The sequence below is a fragment of the Carassius gibelio genome, chromosome B18 (genome assembly GCF_023724105.1).
Source record: "Carassius gibelio isolate Cgi1373 ecotype wild population from Czech Republic chromosome B18, carGib1.2-hapl.c, whole genome shotgun sequence".
Taxonomy (NCBI): Eukaryota; Metazoa; Chordata; class Actinopteri; order Cypriniformes; family Cyprinidae; genus Carassius; species Carassius gibelio.
Genome location: NC_068413.1, coordinates 27,592,034 through 27,610,879, shown reverse-complemented (window position 1 = coordinate 27,610,879; position 18,846 = coordinate 27,592,034). Strand labels below are relative to the sequence as shown.

General features: G+C 36.4%; 1 protein-coding gene across 3 annotated transcripts in view; it reads right to left on the bottom strand.

The window, feature by feature from the left end:
• Positions 1-18,846, bottom strand: part of LOC127977339 (rho guanine nucleotide exchange factor 26) — a 102,579-nt gene that overhangs the window by 2,665 nt on the left and 81,068 nt on the right. For 2 of the 3 annotated variants that reach the window (XM_052582212.1, XM_052582211.1), the window contains 2 exons: positions 5,552-5,619; positions 5,141-5,242 (listed from right to left, as the gene is read on the bottom strand). In XM_052582212.1, the coding sequence (XP_052438172.1) occupies positions 5,141-5,242; positions 5,552-5,619 (170 nt within the window). The remainder of the gene's footprint in view (positions 1-5,140; positions 5,243-5,551; positions 5,620-18,846) is intronic. The other variant, XR_008158172.1, reaches the window with a different exon arrangement.

The following is an 18,846-nucleotide window of genomic DNA, read 5'->3' as shown; positions in this document are numbered from 1 at the left end:
GACAAACATCATTAACCAGGTCTTCCTTCCTGGTATTGTAGTACTTTTAAAGTTTTCTCTTTGGTGAATGACACGATGTAGCCCAGCAGTTCCCAATTACAGTCCTTGCACACATATTTTGAATGTCTCACTTGGTAATCTGAATCGGGTGTGTTCACTAACTCATTAGAAGTGAGCTACGTGAATCAACTCCGATCGATACGGTCCCTACAAAGTGTTCATTGCTCCATACTCCCTGAGCAGGGGTTTACTTCACTTCAGAACATGGGCTGGAATTCTGAATGGCTGATGTAGTAATATTGTCTCTGGTATTCTGGTCTGTGAGCATAAATGCGTTAAGGGGGTTTGCATTTGGACAGCGATTGCAGGGAAGGTGGGACATTCGCTTTTGGTGCTATTTTTGGGCTAATGTTAACATTTTCAAAGATCTCCTATTGCACCTTTAATTAAATGACACACACTAAATATAGGGGGAAAATGCACCTGAATGAGCTTTTGTCTCATAAAGTTATAAAGTTAAAGTTGTATTATTACAGTGGCATGCGAAAGTTTGTGAAACCCTTGCATAATCTGTAAAAATTTGAATCATTTTAACAAAATAAGAGAGATCATACTAAATGCATGTTATTTTTTATTTAGTACAGTCCTGAGTAAGATACTGTAAATAAAAGATGTTTACATTTAGTCCACAACACAAAGAAATTGCTGAAATTATTAAAATAACCCCATTCAAAAGTTTGGGAAACCTTCTTAATACTGTGTGGTTACCTGGATGATTTTTTTTTTTTTTGATGGTTGTTCATGAGTCTTTTTGTTTGTTCCAAACAATTAAACTGAGCACTGTTCTTCAGAAAAATCCTTCAGGTCCTTTAGGTTCTTCAGTTTTCCAGCTTCTTTCACATATTTGAACCCTTCCCAGCAGTGACTGTATGATTTTGAGATGCATCTTTTCACACTGAGGACAATCGAGGCACTCAAACACAACTATTAAAAAAAGGTTCAGACATTCACTGATGCTCCAGAAGGAAACAAGATGCATTAAGAGTTGTGGGGCGATAACGCAATCTCATTAAAGTGTGTATAGCATGATTTTCTGCTTCTATTTGGCGTAAAATTTAGACTATATGCAGAAATTGACTTTGGCATGCAAATGACTGATAAATTCATAATAAAATGTATGGCTGGTTCAGTCGACAGAAATACGGGACACACAGGCCTATAATAACTGCTGAAATGTTTGCGGGGGGAAATTCAGGTCAGCTTGAGGCATACAGCCAAACTTGCAGTTAACTTTTGCAGCTCCCCACACTGCACACTGAATCTATCGGTTTTCACAATCTGAGGTACACTGATAAGCATTTATTGGCTTCAATCCACCCCTTTAATCTCATTTACTATCCTAACTGCAAGATTTTTATTTTATTTTCAGATTTGTCATCGTTGTTGATACTAATGTAAAACATCTGGGGGCACTCCTCTAAGTCTTTTTTTTTTTTTTTTTTTGCTTCTTATGGGGACCCCCCTTAATTCATGCTCTGACTATAATTTAAGTTTTTAAAAAAGGAAGAAAAAGTACCCTCAAGAGATATTTTAAAGTCATATAGCCTAGTTGTGTTAAATACGAAAAGCAAAGAATGAGAAAAAGCTAACAAAATATAGCTTTAAAAATTCATATTTAATTTTAGGATGCATGCTATACTTTTATTTCAGAAGCTGCATCGACATGTATATTACAGACTAAAACACTTTGATTACCAGCATTCTTCAAAATATTTTCCTATGTTCCTCAAAAGCAATAAAGACATAAGGTTTGAAATAACATCGAGGTGAGTAAATGTAAATGTAAATGGAACTACTATGCCCAACTATTTTTTTTAACTGAAATGATAGCCTACTCAAAATATTATATAATAATAATATAACAATAAAAATAAAATAAAAATAATTTCCAAATGTGCACTCATTCGTGTGATAACTGACAAAAGCTCATTCAGGGGCATTTTCCCCCTATATCTACAATTGTAAGGGCTGTCCTTCCCATCTTCACCCTCTTGCAAACAGGATGCTGCAACTTGCCGTAGAGTCCTCATAGCCATGAAAGGTGTGTCCATGTAGATAAGCAAATAAATAAATCTAAATCTGACGCGTGGTGGCGTCTGCCGTTAACGGCGCTTATTGAAAACGGCGGTGAAAAGCATGCAAATTGTTACTCATGTGGCTTTTGATATACCTCCTTCATTTACATAAACAAACAGTGCATTTAGTTTTCAGACTCCCTTCACTTTTTTCAGTTTTGTTATGTTGCAGCCTGATACTACAATTGTATAAATTGTAAAAAAAAAAAAACGCTTCAATTTGCTACAGGAGGCTTTTGTTCACGTGGAGCCATGTAAGACACTTTTATTTTTTTATTGAAGGGCACTTTTTATTTCACGTCTTTTGGACTGGAAGAATGCAACACCTGTTGAGTGCCATGAAAAAGCTTGAAAGATCAAAGACAATTTTTTATATAACTCCGACTGGATTTGTCTGACAGAAGAATGTCATATACACCTAGGATGCCTCGGGGGTGAGTAAAACAGACGCAGCCTAATTTTCATTTTTGGGAGAACTAACACTTTAATGTACCTTACGTGTTCGGGAGTGCTCAAAAAGGGTCTAAGCACTCCATTACCCCCTGTAAATGGTGAAAATCACTTACATCCCCCTAAGAAACAATTACCATCCGGACAAAGCTTATGTTTATTTCAGACTGCTTTCCTTTGATAAATATTGTGGATAATTTATAAAAGATCTCTTTAGAGCAGAATGAAATGTTCAAAAATAAAATAGCCTGCTTTCAACTGTCTTTTGTATATTTAATGGCCATTAAAAGATTCACAGGGCCTTTGAAGCTTTATCCCATGAGCCCTGGCCTTTCAACATGAAAGCCAGCCAACAAGAAACAGCCAGCGAAACCACTGCTTGAACCTATGACCAGCACCATCAAAACTGAGACCTTCAGCTGAGCCATGACATATTAAAACACATCCAAGTGGTTATAGGATGACTCGTTCTGGGACAATAATCATAACACATCAAAAAAAAACAAAAAAAAACTGTTGTCTGGATAACTGGTAAAATTCATTTACATTTAATGTAACTAAATAATTGTAAGACTGATTCATTCCATAATGAATTTTCTGTGTGAAAATTTGGTGCATTTTATGTTCATGACCTTTAACCAAATTCACTTAAATATTCCAGGTTTATTTTTTAATACATATGTGACCCTGGACCACAAAACCAGTCTTAAGTCACTGGGGTATATTTTTAGCAATGGCCAAAAAAACATGGGTCAAAATTATAGATTTTTCTTTTATGCCAAAAATCATTAGGATATTAATAAAAGGATATTTTATATAAATATATTTTATATAAATTTCCTACCTTGAAAAAATCAAAACTAAATTTTTGTTTAGTAATATGCATTGCTAAGAACTATGAACTAAGGCCATTTTCTCAGTATTTAGATTTTTTTTTTTTTTTTTGCACCCTCAGATTCCAGATTTTCTAAAAGTTGTATCTTGGTCAAATATTGTCAGAACCTAAAATAATCAATGAAAAGCTTATTTATTCAGCTTTCATATGGATGATGTAGAAATCTCAATTTTAAAAAATTGACACCTAAGACTAGTTTTGTGGTCCATGGAGACATATTTAGTTAGCAGAATCAAAAAGAAAATCAGTCAGTTCTAAGAGATATGCTAACAACATACTGCAATATGGAAAACGTACAGTATAGCATTTGTAAGATCTAAATTAAACCTTCATCCAGATTTTCATTCCTTTTATACATAGAGACCCGATTTCTCATTTCATTCCTACTAGGGCTGTCACTTTTCGTTCAAAAATCGATTACACAATTGATCGGACCAACCAAAAAAAGTTTCTAAAACGAAAATAGGGAATCGATTTTAACCAAATATGTACACTATTAATTTTAAAGGAATTAAATTATAGATGTAACAAAACTCACAAACAAGCAGAAAAATAAAATAAAGAATTCCGAAAGTGCAGTAGGCGTTGCGAAAGCTAGACAGAAAATACCCAGCAATTTTACGCACCTATAGTTTCACGGTTTCAATCGCTGCATCTAGTGCTTTCAAAGAAAATGGAGGACAACGGCATGATGAGTTATGAAAAGGAGCCACCAGCTGACAGCGACAGTGACCAGCTTTTGTGGTGGAAGATTGGCAGTACACATGACCCCCACCTTGTGCAGCTGGCAATGAAGTAGTTGTCCCTGAGACATCAGTGCGGTCGGAGCGCGTCTTCTCAACAGCTGGACATATAGTGAATAAAAAACGCTCTGCTCTGGACCCCGAGAATATTGATTGACTTGTTTAACGTTACTTGTCCAATAGTTTGTAATGGGTCTAGCCTTTTTGCACATTTCATTTTGCCTGCCTAGTGCTGCCTAGTAATGTTTTTCATTTATGTTTTTCATTTATGTTATGGCAGCAGTCCACTCTGCAATGCGTTTCCAGTAATCTCTTTACATTCATCTGTTATTTTTCGTTGAAAATGGAAACGTCTTTTTTTTTAGACATGGAAAATCGATTTTACAATCGATTCAATGAACACTTATGTCTTAAAAAATTGTATTCTTTTTTTTCCACAAAAGTGACAGACCTAATTCCTACATACTATCATAAATCCTTACATTTTTCAGTCACAACATGCAATTTAATTTACTCTATTCTATTTATTTATTTTTTTGTCCCAGATATTCCTTTGTCTGAATTTTGTATTTGTTTTTGTTTATCCGTTATATCAAAAAAAAAAAAAAGTGAATGGAAATTTAGACAAATCAAATGTAAAAACCAAACTGAATTTTCATGTTGGTGTGAACAGTCCTTTAGCGCAGGGTTCCTCAAATCTTGTCCCGGAGGGCCAATGCGCTGCAGAGTTTGGCTCCAACCTTGATCAAACTCACCTACCTGTGACTTTCTAATGATCTAGAAGACACTGATTAGCATGCTCAGATGTGTTTGATTAGGGTTAGAGCTAAACTCTGCAGGAAAGTGGATCTTGTGGGCCAGATTTGAGGATCCCTGGTTTAGAGTGAAGAATGTGGAAAAAAGGAGGATGCTCTTACCGTCTACTGTCTGGGACACCAACACCACATCAGCCACCTGTAGAGAGAGCTCATCCGGCTGTCTGGCTGTATATGTCCTTGTCACCTCGACCTGCATGGTATCTAATGAAGGAAAAAATAAATTAATTAATTACTAAACACCCTGACAGTTAGGGAGCTACAATTGCTTTCCTAAGTGTAAGCCTATGATTTTTTTAATTTATCATTTTATTATCCACAAAAACCATAAGCTTATAGCCCAGCTACACCTCAACATGCAGCATGACGTGAGGTATCATTCACATTCATGTGCGTTTAGGGTTATAAGCTTAATAATAGTAGTATAATAGTATAATAGTATAATAGAGAGTCGCTGTAACACACTGCATGACCAGAGGGTGGTGCTGTTTCGCTGAGGCTGGTTGTACGTACTCATTCTGTTATTCTTGTCGTTACTATTGATCTGTCCCAGAGCGCTGATCCAGCGGGCTCTCTCGTTACTGTCACAAAAAAAAAAAAAAAAAAATACCATACAGCATTAACTTATAGCCACGCAAGCATTTTTTTTATTTTATTTTTTGGACTCTGTTAAAACCAAACAACACAGAAGCCATTCCTTTATTGTTCTGGACATTCACAGACACACCTCTAGACTCTTGTACAACAGCAGGTAAAGTTACTAGGTGAAATTTAACCTTAGGGCTGAAGCATTCATTCAGGACAAGTAGGGTCTGTTCATTCTTGTGAGCTCCTTTGTTCAGTTTCATTGAGAACATGCCACCAGTTTTACAGAAAGAATGAAAAGAAACAGAAAAGAGATTTAGAGGCTGAAAGAGATGGGGCTGCATCTAATTCAGCACAAATATCCCACAACAAACATAACAGAGTATTGAGAGAAAATCAATACTCTTGCGAGGGAAAATACATAAAATCAGGGAATTTTCAGAGCTGACCTGTAGTGAGTCAGTCGGGCTGTGTGATTCTCAGCCCAAACTGAAGTGCACACAGTTGCCAGTCTAGTAGTCTCATAGTCTGAGCAGACAGCATGAGCTGACCAGCTGCATGAGTCACGCTTGGCTCATCCCGGTCCCATTTAAAGCTGAAGGGGTCACAAAGGCCTCTAGCCTGTTCTACTACTGGGATCATTAATGAGCTTGGGTGCCGTGTGATTCATTCATTGACCAATTAGTGTTTAAAGAGTAATTAGTGTTTAATAGAGTCGTTGACAAAGAGGGTAGTAAAGAAGATGGGAAATCTTTAAGGCTGAACTCCAGTTAAACATGTAATATAAGTGATTCCAAATAGTAACTGATCTAAAATGACTGACCAGTTTCTTGAGCAACAAATCATTCTAGCATAATTTCTGAAGGATCATATGATCTGCAGAAAATTCTCATTTTAATGACATTTAAAAATAGAAAATAATTATTTTAAATTGTAATATTGAAGTTTTTTTATTTGACTTTACTGTAGTCTTGTGAGAATAAAAGACTTCTTAAAACAACAACAAAACAAAAAAAATTACTTGTATGAAAGCACTCAAATCATCAATATGTGCCTGAAATGACATGACAGTGACATGTGACAACCATGTACACACCCCTTGCATGTCCATTAAATATACGTAAAGCAAACTATGAGAACAAGTATGTTCAGCTGAACCCATCTCCTTCAGCCTCGTTCTGCAGGGTGTGTAGTTACCGTGGGAAGGGCAGCTGTCTATTCACATTCCTGGAATCTGAGCACACATGATCACAACAGGTACCAAATGCCTTCTTGCTGCTCTGCATTACATAAACTGAATTGCTAGCCAGTTTTTATTATATATATATAATAAAAACTGGCTAGCAATTCAGCACTTCACATGATTTATTGAAAGTTATTGGTCAAAAAATATGTCATTTAAATATTGTTTTTTAATGGTTTTATATATATATATATATATATATATATATATATATATATATATATATATATATATATATATATATATATATATATATATATATATACACACACAGTATGTGCTACTAAAAATATTCATGCCATTGCTAAAACTTTGATCACATTCAATGGGAAAAAAACAAAGATTGTGTCATGATCATTAAACCTGGACAGTTAGACCTTCAACATGAACATCATCATCATCTGTTCTGGTCAGCTTAATTACCTGACTATAAAACTGACTATACTGGGAACTGTTTTGGAGAGAACAGTGGGAAGCCGATTGCTTCCTTCAACATCTGAAACAACTGGAAGATGTTTTTATAGACGGAATTTCACTAGAGACTACTCAAAAGTTGTATGAATGTATTCTAAGGTTGGACGCTTAAAACACCACAATAGTGCATGTTTCCCAGTCCTCTTCCATGCATTTAAAGAATAGATAAAGTGATTTTACATTTATTGCCAACTTCAATAACTTGAATCTACCAAACCTTATCTTTCCAAACACCAGAAAGCAAGCAGCACCAGGAAGAACTCACATCTCCAGTCTGGTATCCTGCATGCTGCACTGCTTCAGCACTCTCCCACAAGTTTCCTACAGCTAAAGGCCAAAATTCCACACCTTTCACCTTTAAAGATTAGTTTACATGAGGTGAAAAGTCAATGAAGGCATCAGACCACCATTAGAAAGCTTGTTTGGAAGTAACTATCCAAACTCAACCCTGAAGCACAGTAAGGAAACAGAGGAATATCTATATCTATATCTATATCTATATCTATATCTATATATATAATATAATATATAATATAATATAATATAATATATATAAAATAATATATATATATATATATATATATATATATATATATATATATATATATATATATATATATATATATATATATAACTTCTGATGAAGGGAAAAAAATCATCTACTCAGAAATTGAGTGTCAGGGGCTTTCCATATCAATAACACTTATGCATACCCACTATGGGGAACAATTGTGGCACTGACACTCAAGTGAAGAACTGGTTTAGCGGTATCGAGCTGTGTTATTAGACACTCAACTGGGTGGAGCCTGAAAGAGGTCCAGAAATGTGGGGGAACTTGTCTTGTGTTGACGAAGGTTCCTAGGAAGAACTACAGTCATGTTGACTCTTCACCAAGAACAACAGTAGATAGGCATCTCTGTTATGTAAGTGGATCTGCAACATACTAAGCTATAATTACACTCTCAGCAAAAGATAACATGTTATCTCACTTACACGAACACACCGTCACGATCTATGGCTGTGTCTCAAAACCTATTAAAACAGCATCTTTGGGCATTATAAAAGCATTCAAATTTAAATTTAATGAAAGTAATGATCTAACTTCTGCTCAATGTTATGTGATCCTCAGAAGATCCTTAAAATTGAAATGCTTATTTGAAAAAAAATATATCATATTTTCTTTTACAGAATACAATGTTATCAGAGAGAGAAAGTGAAAAAAAGGTAAAGGGGAAAAGAAAGAAATAGAGACTGAAAATAGAGAATAGAGAGGAAAAAAAATAATATTGTTCAGTCTTAAAGTAAAATTTCTGCAGACAGTGTGGTGCTCGCTTATGTAAACTCGGCATTACAATGTTTAGAGGATTTTGAGTCGTTGCCAAGGGGGAGTTATATGGTTGATTATGTGTTCTGAGTGGTTTTCATGTTGCTATGCTGCTGCTGGGGTGTTCTGGGTGGTTAGGTGGTCACTTTCTGACAAAGTCTCTCTGATATTCTGGTCTTTCGATATGACTCTTGTCTTTCTGAACTGTCATTTCTAGGCGTTTTTTTATCTGTCCAAACACTGCACGGAGATCTTATCATAAAATTGCATGGAACCAAAGCATATCACTCATTTAACTAGATGACAAAGGTCTTTAACTGCTCTTTAAAGGTCTGTATCATTCCTGAAGCTTTTAAAGCAAATGGGTTTACAGACCAAGTGGAGCCAGACAGACTATATTTACTGTAAGTGAACGGGCTATTTACATAGAGAAGTCTTTAAGGTACAGAAGAAGATGGTCTTAATTTCTAAGGGTCAGAAGAGGGGAGGCAGATGATTATGTAAAGCTATTTAATTTATTTGTTGAGAGATGGAGAGTAAAGAAATTATTTTAATGTTAAAATAAAGCTGCAAGCAGCGCCCTTTCACAAAAACTCAAGATCTCCACAATTTAACATTGCAAAGACCTTTAGATAAGACTGACCAAAATAAAATGTTGATGTGGGTGCAGATTGGACATTGTACGTCTGAGTTACAGCAACTTCCTTTTTCATGGCGAAACATCAAAATTTGTCAGGCTGCCATGGACACGCCCTTTAACGAAAACTCAAGATCTTCGCAATTTAACATCGCAAAGGCCTTTAGATTACACTGACCAAGTTTGGTGTAGATCTGAATAAATCTCAAGGAGGACTTCATTAAAGTACAACCACTGAAAATGTTACGTGTGTCTACCAATTTTTGTACATGTAAATGAAACGTATCTCGAGACGCACTCTGTTGAAAGTGTATAGGTGGTGCTATCGAGCCATTTTGCCACACCTGATGGAAAAGGCCAGGAAAAGGCCAGGACTCTTATCAAACATATGAAGTTTGGGAAAGATTTACAACAAACTTTATTCCCATAGCTAGAATTTGAACTTTTTCACAGCGCCATGGACACGCCCTTTAACGAAAGCTCAAGATCTTCACAACTGAACATTGAAAGGGCATTTAGATTAGACTGACCACAAAAAAGACATTGATGTAAAAAAAATTCTAAGAGTAGTCCGTTGCAGTGTAAAATATGTCACTTCCTGTTGCCAATAGGTGGCGCTATGACTATAACTGAATATGGGCCATGAGTCAATCTGTTCAGGTTCGGAGTCTTATCAAACATGTGAAGTTTGGGGCAGATTGGACATTGTATGTCTGAGTTATAGCAACTTCATTTTTCATGGCGAAGCCCTTCAACGAAAACTCAAGATCTTCACAATTGAACATGGCAAAGGCCTACTAAATTTGGTGTTGATCTGAATAAATCTCTAGGAGAAGTTCGTTAAAATACAACGCATGGAAATTACACAAAAATTACACAAAATTTGTAGGGATGCACCGAAATGAAATTCTTGGCTGAAGCCGAATAATAATGAAATGCTTGTCCGAAGGCTGAATACCGAACGCGGTGTTTCGCATTTTTTCCATTTACTTTGCCAATTTTTTCACCATTACAATAATTAAATACTAAAAATTTGCTTTTTAATATTTTGTGATGCTTTTCAGATAAATAAATCAAATAACAAAAATACAATTTCAAAATATTTATTTAACACTGAACATTTTTGAACATTCCAGCAAATATTATACAAACAAAGCACAATATAACTCAAAATAAATAAATTAGTAAAAAAAAAAAAAAATCTTTGAAGCCCCCCTTCTTGAATAGCCTATGTTAGGCCTATAATTGACTGCGGAAAGAATGTAACTCTGTATGTCTACAACAACAAATGTGCATTGAATAGTGCAAAAAATGTGGATGAACCCAAAAGAAATGAATAACTGTCCTAGACATAAGCCTACTTAGCCTACTTCTTCAGGAAAAGTGGCAGGTTCTTCTTTATGAAAAGTAGCTTCTCTGCTTTCTCACATGAAAGTCGGTTCCTCTTCTCATCGATGACATGAGATGCAGCACTAAACAGTCTCTCACTGTCGGTGCTTGTGCATGGAGCAGACAAGTACCTGCAGAATAGTTGAAAATTTTATTGCAGTTTTCTGACAGTTGCTCATTTCAAAACGAACAATGTCTTCAAGATAATGAAATGGTTGAAACCCAGTGTAGGCCTACTATTTTACTACACTGAAAAAAAGTTAAATTTTCACAAAATACATGATATAAAATATAGGTAGTAACACTTTACAATGTTTGTTAACATTATTGCATTAACTAACAATGAGCAATACATTTGTTATGGTATTTATTAATCTTCGTTAATGTAAGATAATAAAAAATATTTAGTTCATGTTATTATAAGTGCATTAACAATTTTAACAAATAGGCCTACCACTTTTGATACTTTTTATCAAAAATGTGATACAACTTTACAAATGTGATACTTAATACAATTTTAATACTGTATTAGTAAATGTTAACATTAAAATTAATAAATGCTTTTAATAAGGGTTTTTCATTGTTAGTTAATGTTAAAAATATAAACTACTTATAAAGTGTTACCATAATCCAAAATATAAATAAAATCTTAAATTAATTTCCCATACAAGTAGCCTACCTGCGTGCCATCTGCGCCAGGTCGGGAAAGCGGCCTTGATTGGTCCTCCAAAATTCGAGAGGGTTATTGCTCCTGGGGATGGGGACTTCTGAGAGATAACCCATCTAACTGTTGAGCGGTCGAGCTTGTCCTCTGTCTTGCAAATGGGTTATTCTCTTGGAGGATCTCATCGAACATGTCAGACAGCGAGACTGTGCGCGGCTCATCTGTAGTACGAGCCCATTTACTCTCTGCGCTGTTTTCATCTCCTGCGCTGTGCATCACCTGACCGTCTCCATTACCTATCGGCTTTCCCAAATCCAGAACAACGTCTGCAAACGGTCGTTTTTGCCTCTTTCTCTGACACTTTAAAGTGCTTCCACACTGCTGACATGTTTGCTGCATAAAGCGCGCGCCTCTCGCTCTACGCGGGTTATTAGATTGCGTCATTAACCTTCTGGAGTCTAAGGGTATTTTTGGGGCCTGGAGAAGTTTTGTCATGCCCTGATATTTGTGCTTTTTTCAGTTTCTTATAAATATCTAAATGGGTAAAGTCTAATATCACTGTAATCAGCACAAACTGGGCTATAATAATATGCATGCATGTACATGATTGTATTTTTGAGAAAAAAAATGTTATGCATGGTTAGTGAAAAACTAAAAATGTTAAATCACTTGAATAAGGCCATAAAACACATACATAACTGTAGCAGAAATGACTCAAACCAGACAAATCAAAGAGTCTTTTAGAGCTGTGTGCATTGAAACGAGAGCCGAACTCCTCAGGAAGTCATAAATCGGTTCTAGTGCCACAAGAACCAAGCAAGATAACCAACCAACCAACTTGTTCACACAACAGCTTTCAACATTAACACCAATAGAACAATTATTAACAATTTTAATTCGAAGAAGAGATTGTCAAATTTATTGTTCGTGATTGAAATGCAACGCTGGACATCACATGTAAACCCAGGAGATCATGTTAAATACTTGCACTGACTTCCCCCATCAGGGAGAACCAGACTGAAATTCCTAAGGGGGAAGGGCTTTAAACCTTTGTCTTATTCCTGCAGGTTTGCCTTATACAACATTAGGAAGATTAGACCCTTCCTGTCAGAGCAAGCAACCCAACTTCTTGTCCAAGCTCTTGTTCTCTCCAGACTGGACTATTGTAATGCTCTCCTGGCGGGCCTTCCTGCATGTACTGTCAAGCCTCTGCAAATGATCCAGAATGCAGCAGCGAGGGTTGTCTTCAATAGCCGCATTTCCACTGTCGGGCCAGTGCGAGCCAGGGCTTAAAGCGGGCCGGGCGGGGCTCATAGCCCCGGGCCAGTAGCACGAGGCCAGAATAGCGCAGGGTTTCCACAGAGGAGCTTGAAGCACCGCTGCACGTCACTAAAACACGCCCTTTACACGCCTCTCAGAACAACGTCATGCAACCTCATTATTTCACCAACAAAGAGAAGTTATCAGAAAACTAAGAAATAAGCCACTGGAACATGCGCGATCACAAAACAAACATAATAAAAGCGGCAGTGTGTTTGCATGCTTTGTTATATATTCAAATTCAAAAGCATGGATGTTTTAACTATAGAATTGATTTAATTTATCAGGACTCAAAATTAATCACACATAAATACACTTATATCTATTTTATTTATTTATTTATTTTTAACGCTTATGAAAATAGCCTGCTTATTCAGTCGAGTCTGTTTCTGTTTATTAGCCACAGTAGCCGTCACATTAAGAATTAATGATAATATCTCTATTTTTATAAAAACTCCCGAACAAAAAACATTATTAGGCTATATTATTTTATGATAGGCAACGTGAGAAAAACTCTCGAGACGAGGCTTGTGACAGATAATATAAGTTACTTAATAAATACACGACTGTGATAGAGAATAAGAAGCTGACGTCTGATTTCTTCAAGAGGTCATATTTTACCATGTTTACTATGGTAACATGTTTAGCGTGCATATCTTTTTCATGGTTTATAAATATTTCTGCCTTGTATGGTGATTTTAATCCACATTGGATCAAGTTATTTCAAACACTCGCTGCTGACTGAAAGAGAGTTTTGAGCTCGACTTATTTAAAAAAGTGTTTAATGCTGGTGTTAAAGCTGTTATCTTTCTGAAATGATCCGCAGTGCAGTCTCGCTATTTTTATAAAAGCTCCCGAACAAAAATCATTACTAGGCTATATTTTGATGATATGCAACGTGAAGCTAAACTCTTGAAAGGAGACGACAGATAAAATGTTACTTAATAAATACACAATTGTGATAGAGAATAAGAAGCTGACGTCTGATTTCTCCAAGCAGTCATATTTAACATCTTTACTGTGTAACGTTAATGTTTACCGTGCATAATCTTTTACATCGCTTATAAATATTTCTGCCTTGTTTAGTGATTATAATCCACATCGGATCAAGTTATTTCAAACACTTGCTGCTAACTAAGAGTGAGTTTTGAGCTCAACTTATTTTAAAAGTCTTTAATGCTGCTGTTAAAGCTGATATCTTTCTGAAATGATCAGCGGCTGACGCTCTCTAGACACGGAGAAACTCCGCCTTTGTTCATAACCCCTCCTCTAGCCCCAGCTGGCCCGCTTTGGCCCAAGGTTTTCGTCGGGCCAAAAAACCTGGCCGTTGGCCCCGAGGAAGCCCCGGCGAGGCACGATCAAGCCCCGGAAGTGACTGTGGAAACGCGACTGGCCCTGGCACGCACTAGCACGCCCGGTCCTAGCTCGATAGTGGAAACACGGCTAATGAGTCAAAAAAAGCTCATGTTACTCCCCTCCTCATCAGGTTACACTGGCTACCAGTAGCTGCTCGCATCAAATTCAAGGTACTGATGCTTGCCTACAAGACAACCACTGGCACGGCACCAACTTACCTAAACTCACTGGTTAAATCCTATGTGCCCTCCAGAAGCTTGCGCTCTGCAAGTGAACAACGCCTTGTGGTGCCATCCCAAAGAAATTCAAAATCACTCTCACGGACCTTTTCCTGGACTGTGCCCAGCTGGTGGAATGACCTCCCAATCTCAATTCGTACAGCGGAGTCTTTACTCACTTTCAAGAAACATCTAAAGACTCATCTTTTTCGCCTGCACTTAACCTACTAACACCAGTACTTTTCCTCTTCTTGTCTTTTTCATTTAATAAAAAAAAAAAAAAAATTATATACACCTGGCTATGCGTTCTATACTAGACTAACTGAGACTTGTCATGGCACTTGTATTCTGTTGTTGTTCTCTTGTTGACCTGACTGCTTCTATTGTTCTCATTTGTAAGTCGCTTTGGATAAAAGCGTCTGCTAAATGATTAAATGTAAATGTAAATGTAAATGTCTTCACAGAAAAGTCCCTTTGCCAGAGAATGGCAAAGAAACTGCTTGTTGTACATTATATATGGACCAGAATGAACTCAAAAAGACTTATAAATGAATCGTTCCATTGCTTAACTCCATATTCATTTATGTGTAACCCACACATTTGACTATCATGTATAATCACTTATTGTGTATGTCTTTTGATAACTATAGGATACATAGTCATGACTAGTATAGATATAATCAAATTTTCTTGCTTGATATTGTCCTGACAATCATTTATTTGTAAAATATATCATAATTGTGTTATAGGAATCATGTCCAAAATTAGATCCTGCGAGGCAGGAACCACATGCTTGGTAAGATAAACAAATGATTTATGACCCCAGACCCAAGACCATATCTGATTGGTCAAGCCAACATTTGAGGGGTGGCCCACAAGGAAGTTTAAATACTTTGGATATTAGTCATGCCTTGCTTTTAGTCTGCTTTTAGTTCTAGCATTGCTTGTGCTATCAGTCATGCCTTGCTTTTAGTCTGCTTTTAGTCCCTAGCTGCTGCTATTAGCCATGTCGGCTTTTAGTCTGCTTTTAGTTCCAGCCTTGCTCGTGCTATCAGTCATGCTATTAGTCATGCCTGCTCTTAGCTTTTAGCTTGTAGCTTTGCTACCTAGCTTTAGCTTGTAGCATCTAGCCATGCGGTTAGTCATCATTGTTCTTTGAGCGCGGTTCCAGCGTGCCTGCCTGCTGCTACTGTGCCACAATGAGAAGGAACACAACCTAGTCTCGTCAAACTTTATTTCTTTTCTTTTCCGTTTGAGAGTTTCGTGTTCTGAGTTAAGTTTTGTAACGTCCGTTCAACTTCAACCAGCGAACACGACTCTGCACTTTCAGCCAACGCCCAACAACCACGGGCTTCCCAAGACGTCACTTCAGAGACTGAACTTCCAGCCAATCAACGACCTCGGGATAGCCCTTTCACCGAGGCTCCTTCTTCACAGGAGATGCAAGTAACTTTACCTCCAGACACCTTTACTGGTGTATCTAATATAATTTTAACCTCATTGAGGAACTCAATGCGAGCGCTAATTACGTGATTGATGGTTGTTCATGTTTATGCAATTTAACGTATTGCTGTTAACTTGGGATTCCATATTTCCATTCTCTTAAACTCATCTTTCCCTAACTTTCGACCTTCCTGCAACTTGTGTGAATGTGTGTGTGCGTGCGTTTATGTGTTAGATTAGTTTATATGTCTTAGATTTATCTAATAAAGCCTTATTCATATTGAAAAGAGAAGTATCTTGTGTTTTGTGCTTACAAGTTAATGTCTTAAACTGCCGATCTTGTTACTGTGCTAATTGATAGTGTTTTCACTATAGTTTGGATATTAGTATCCAGCGCAGATTTGATGTTAAACGGCTCGTTCACTGAACCGCAGGCGCGTCTCCGTGAACAGCCGTGAAACAGTGATTCTGTTCAAATTCCCTTTAAAATCTTAAATGATTCCCTTTGAGCTAAATTGACCTGTTTCCCTTACATAACATTGGTTCCCGGGATTGTTGAGAACTGGAGCTTGTAGCCTAGAATTTTTCTTTCTAAATTATGTGAAAATCATCTTGTTTACTCATTCACAGAAAAAAATATATTGATTTAAATTTTCTAAGACACTTTTTGTTGGTAAAAGTCATATGCGAGTAGGCGTCAACTATCATGAATATCATTGTGATTTACACCTGAAAAGACAAAGGCCTGCATAATGAGCTGCATAATGAGCCTCTCATTCAGCTGTGCCACTGAGGGAAGAAAGAATGTGAGAATAAAATAAATCTATATAATTTTATGTTTGTAGATTATTAAGAATATATTTAATTATTCCACAACATAATTTAATATCCACCTGGGGGAGCAGTTAAACAGTTTATTAGGGACAATCAAAGCTTACTTTCAAACAAATTTTGGCATCCTTTCTCCAGTCACACAATCCTTCAGAAATCCTTTTAACAATCTTATTTTCTACAAAAAAAACAAAAACAAACATTTATTATCTTCATTATTATTATTATTATTATTATTAATGTTGAAAAGAGCTGAGAATATTTTTCAGGTTTTTTTAGGGGGAATAAATTGAAAGAACTGCATTGTTTTTACATTTGTTAGAGTTATCTCTATTTGTCACATTTATATTATTTACATCAAGCTTTTGAATAGTATAGTATTGTATATTGTTATTGAAACTTCATAATGTTTCACTTGATTATACATTTAGTCAGGAATTATAGTTTGGAAAAAGTATTTGGAAAAAGTCTAACTAGTAAAATGTTTACACATTATGTGAAAACTAGTACAAGTATAAATAAATAAAAAGAGACTCACTCATGTTTATGATCTCTGCTGAATAAAGTGCTTCATTCTTTTTTCTGAGGAAATCCATTTCTCAAATCCTCAACCACATCACATCTTTTTGGAGTGATTTATGTCTTATTCCTCTCATCGCGAAGCAAACAGTAAAATAAAATAAAAACTTGAAGAACAGTCTGGCTGCTTTTTTTTCTTTGTGGGCGTATTCAAGCCGTGCACTTCAGTTTGAATCTGAATAGCGCGTTAAGCGTGGGGGCGTGGTCACATTAGATATAATGAAGGGAGACATGAAAAATAGACATCGCGTTGTTTTCATATGGATTACTTTATCTCAGAATATTTGTTTTCGGCAGCACTTGTTTAGTTTAAAAGTAGACATTTCAGGCTTTCTATAGATATCTCTCTCATGTCTCTTCGTTGAGTATTCACGGAGTTACAGTTCATTTTAATGACGTGTTTGTAAATGAAGATCAGCGCACACAAAGGCTGCAGACAGCGCACCTTGTTTGTCATCTTTATTTTATAAGTGCACAAAGGTGTTTTGTTATTGTGTCTGTATCCAAAAAAAGTAGCCCCTGTACAGATTCGATTGATGTATTGCTCTTATCTGTACGATTAAAACTGAGAGTGTAATTTAAGTTCTTTTCGGGGTTATCCGGAGAAAATGACTCAAAACGCATATATGCGTTAATCGACTTCAAAGGGTTAAAAACATCATTGTTTGGCAAAATTTATTCAGCCTTTTTACTTATTTATTAGTATAATTTCAGTTGCCGAACATTCGGTGCATCCCTAAAAATTTGCTCATAATATTAAAAATAACCGACTTCCTGTTGGGTTTAGAATTTTGCTCCAAGAGTCTTTTTTGCAAATTTTCGTGCATGTACGTGAAACATAGCTGGAAGGCTGTTGATTTTTTTAGTATAGGTGGCGCTGTCGAGCCATTTTGCCACACCCTCTTCTGAATCCTATATCAGACGTAAATTTTCACCAGGTTTGACGCGTGTGCAAAGTTTAATGACTTTTTGAGCATGATTAAGCCCTCAAAAATGTGATTCATTTGGGAGCAGAAGAAGAAGAAGAACAGCTACAGCCTGGAATTGAACTGCTGGTTTTGTCTGGCCAAAGGAGAACTGGCCCCCCAACTGAGCCTGGTTTCTCTTAAGGTTTGTTTCTCCATTCTGTCATCAATGGAGTTTGGTTCCTTCCCGATTTTGCCTCTGACTTAGTTGGGGACACTAGATATCCAGTGAAACCGTCAGCTTGATTGCAAAGATACTATTTAAACTGAACTGAGCTGGATTATTACATCACTGAATTCTCTGACAAACTGCCTTTACCTGAAAATTTAGTGTTTACTATTGTCATTTTGCATTATTGACACTATTTAAGTGCTTTCACACAATCTGTATCGTTAAAAGCACTATGTAAATAAATGTGGCTTAACACATCACCTACAGCTAAAGTTTCAAACAAACCCTTATTCAAAACCACCAACCACAAAGGGTAAAGTAGATCTTTAAAGCAAATCAGTACTTAATATATTTGCTCATGTTTGTTCAGTGCACTGGGCAAATGCCTGAAAGAGGATTACATTTTGATAAATCTTGTGCTGGTACATTCACTCCTGCAGTGTAATGACTGATGGAGTGGAAACTCCCTTTGAATGACCAGTTAAAATATGTAATTTAAATTAAAGGGTATGTCAGTACACATCTAATTCGGTAACTTCAGACAGATACAGAATCACATAATTCATCAAATGACATAATTTAATGAATAAGCATATTGATGTGAGCAT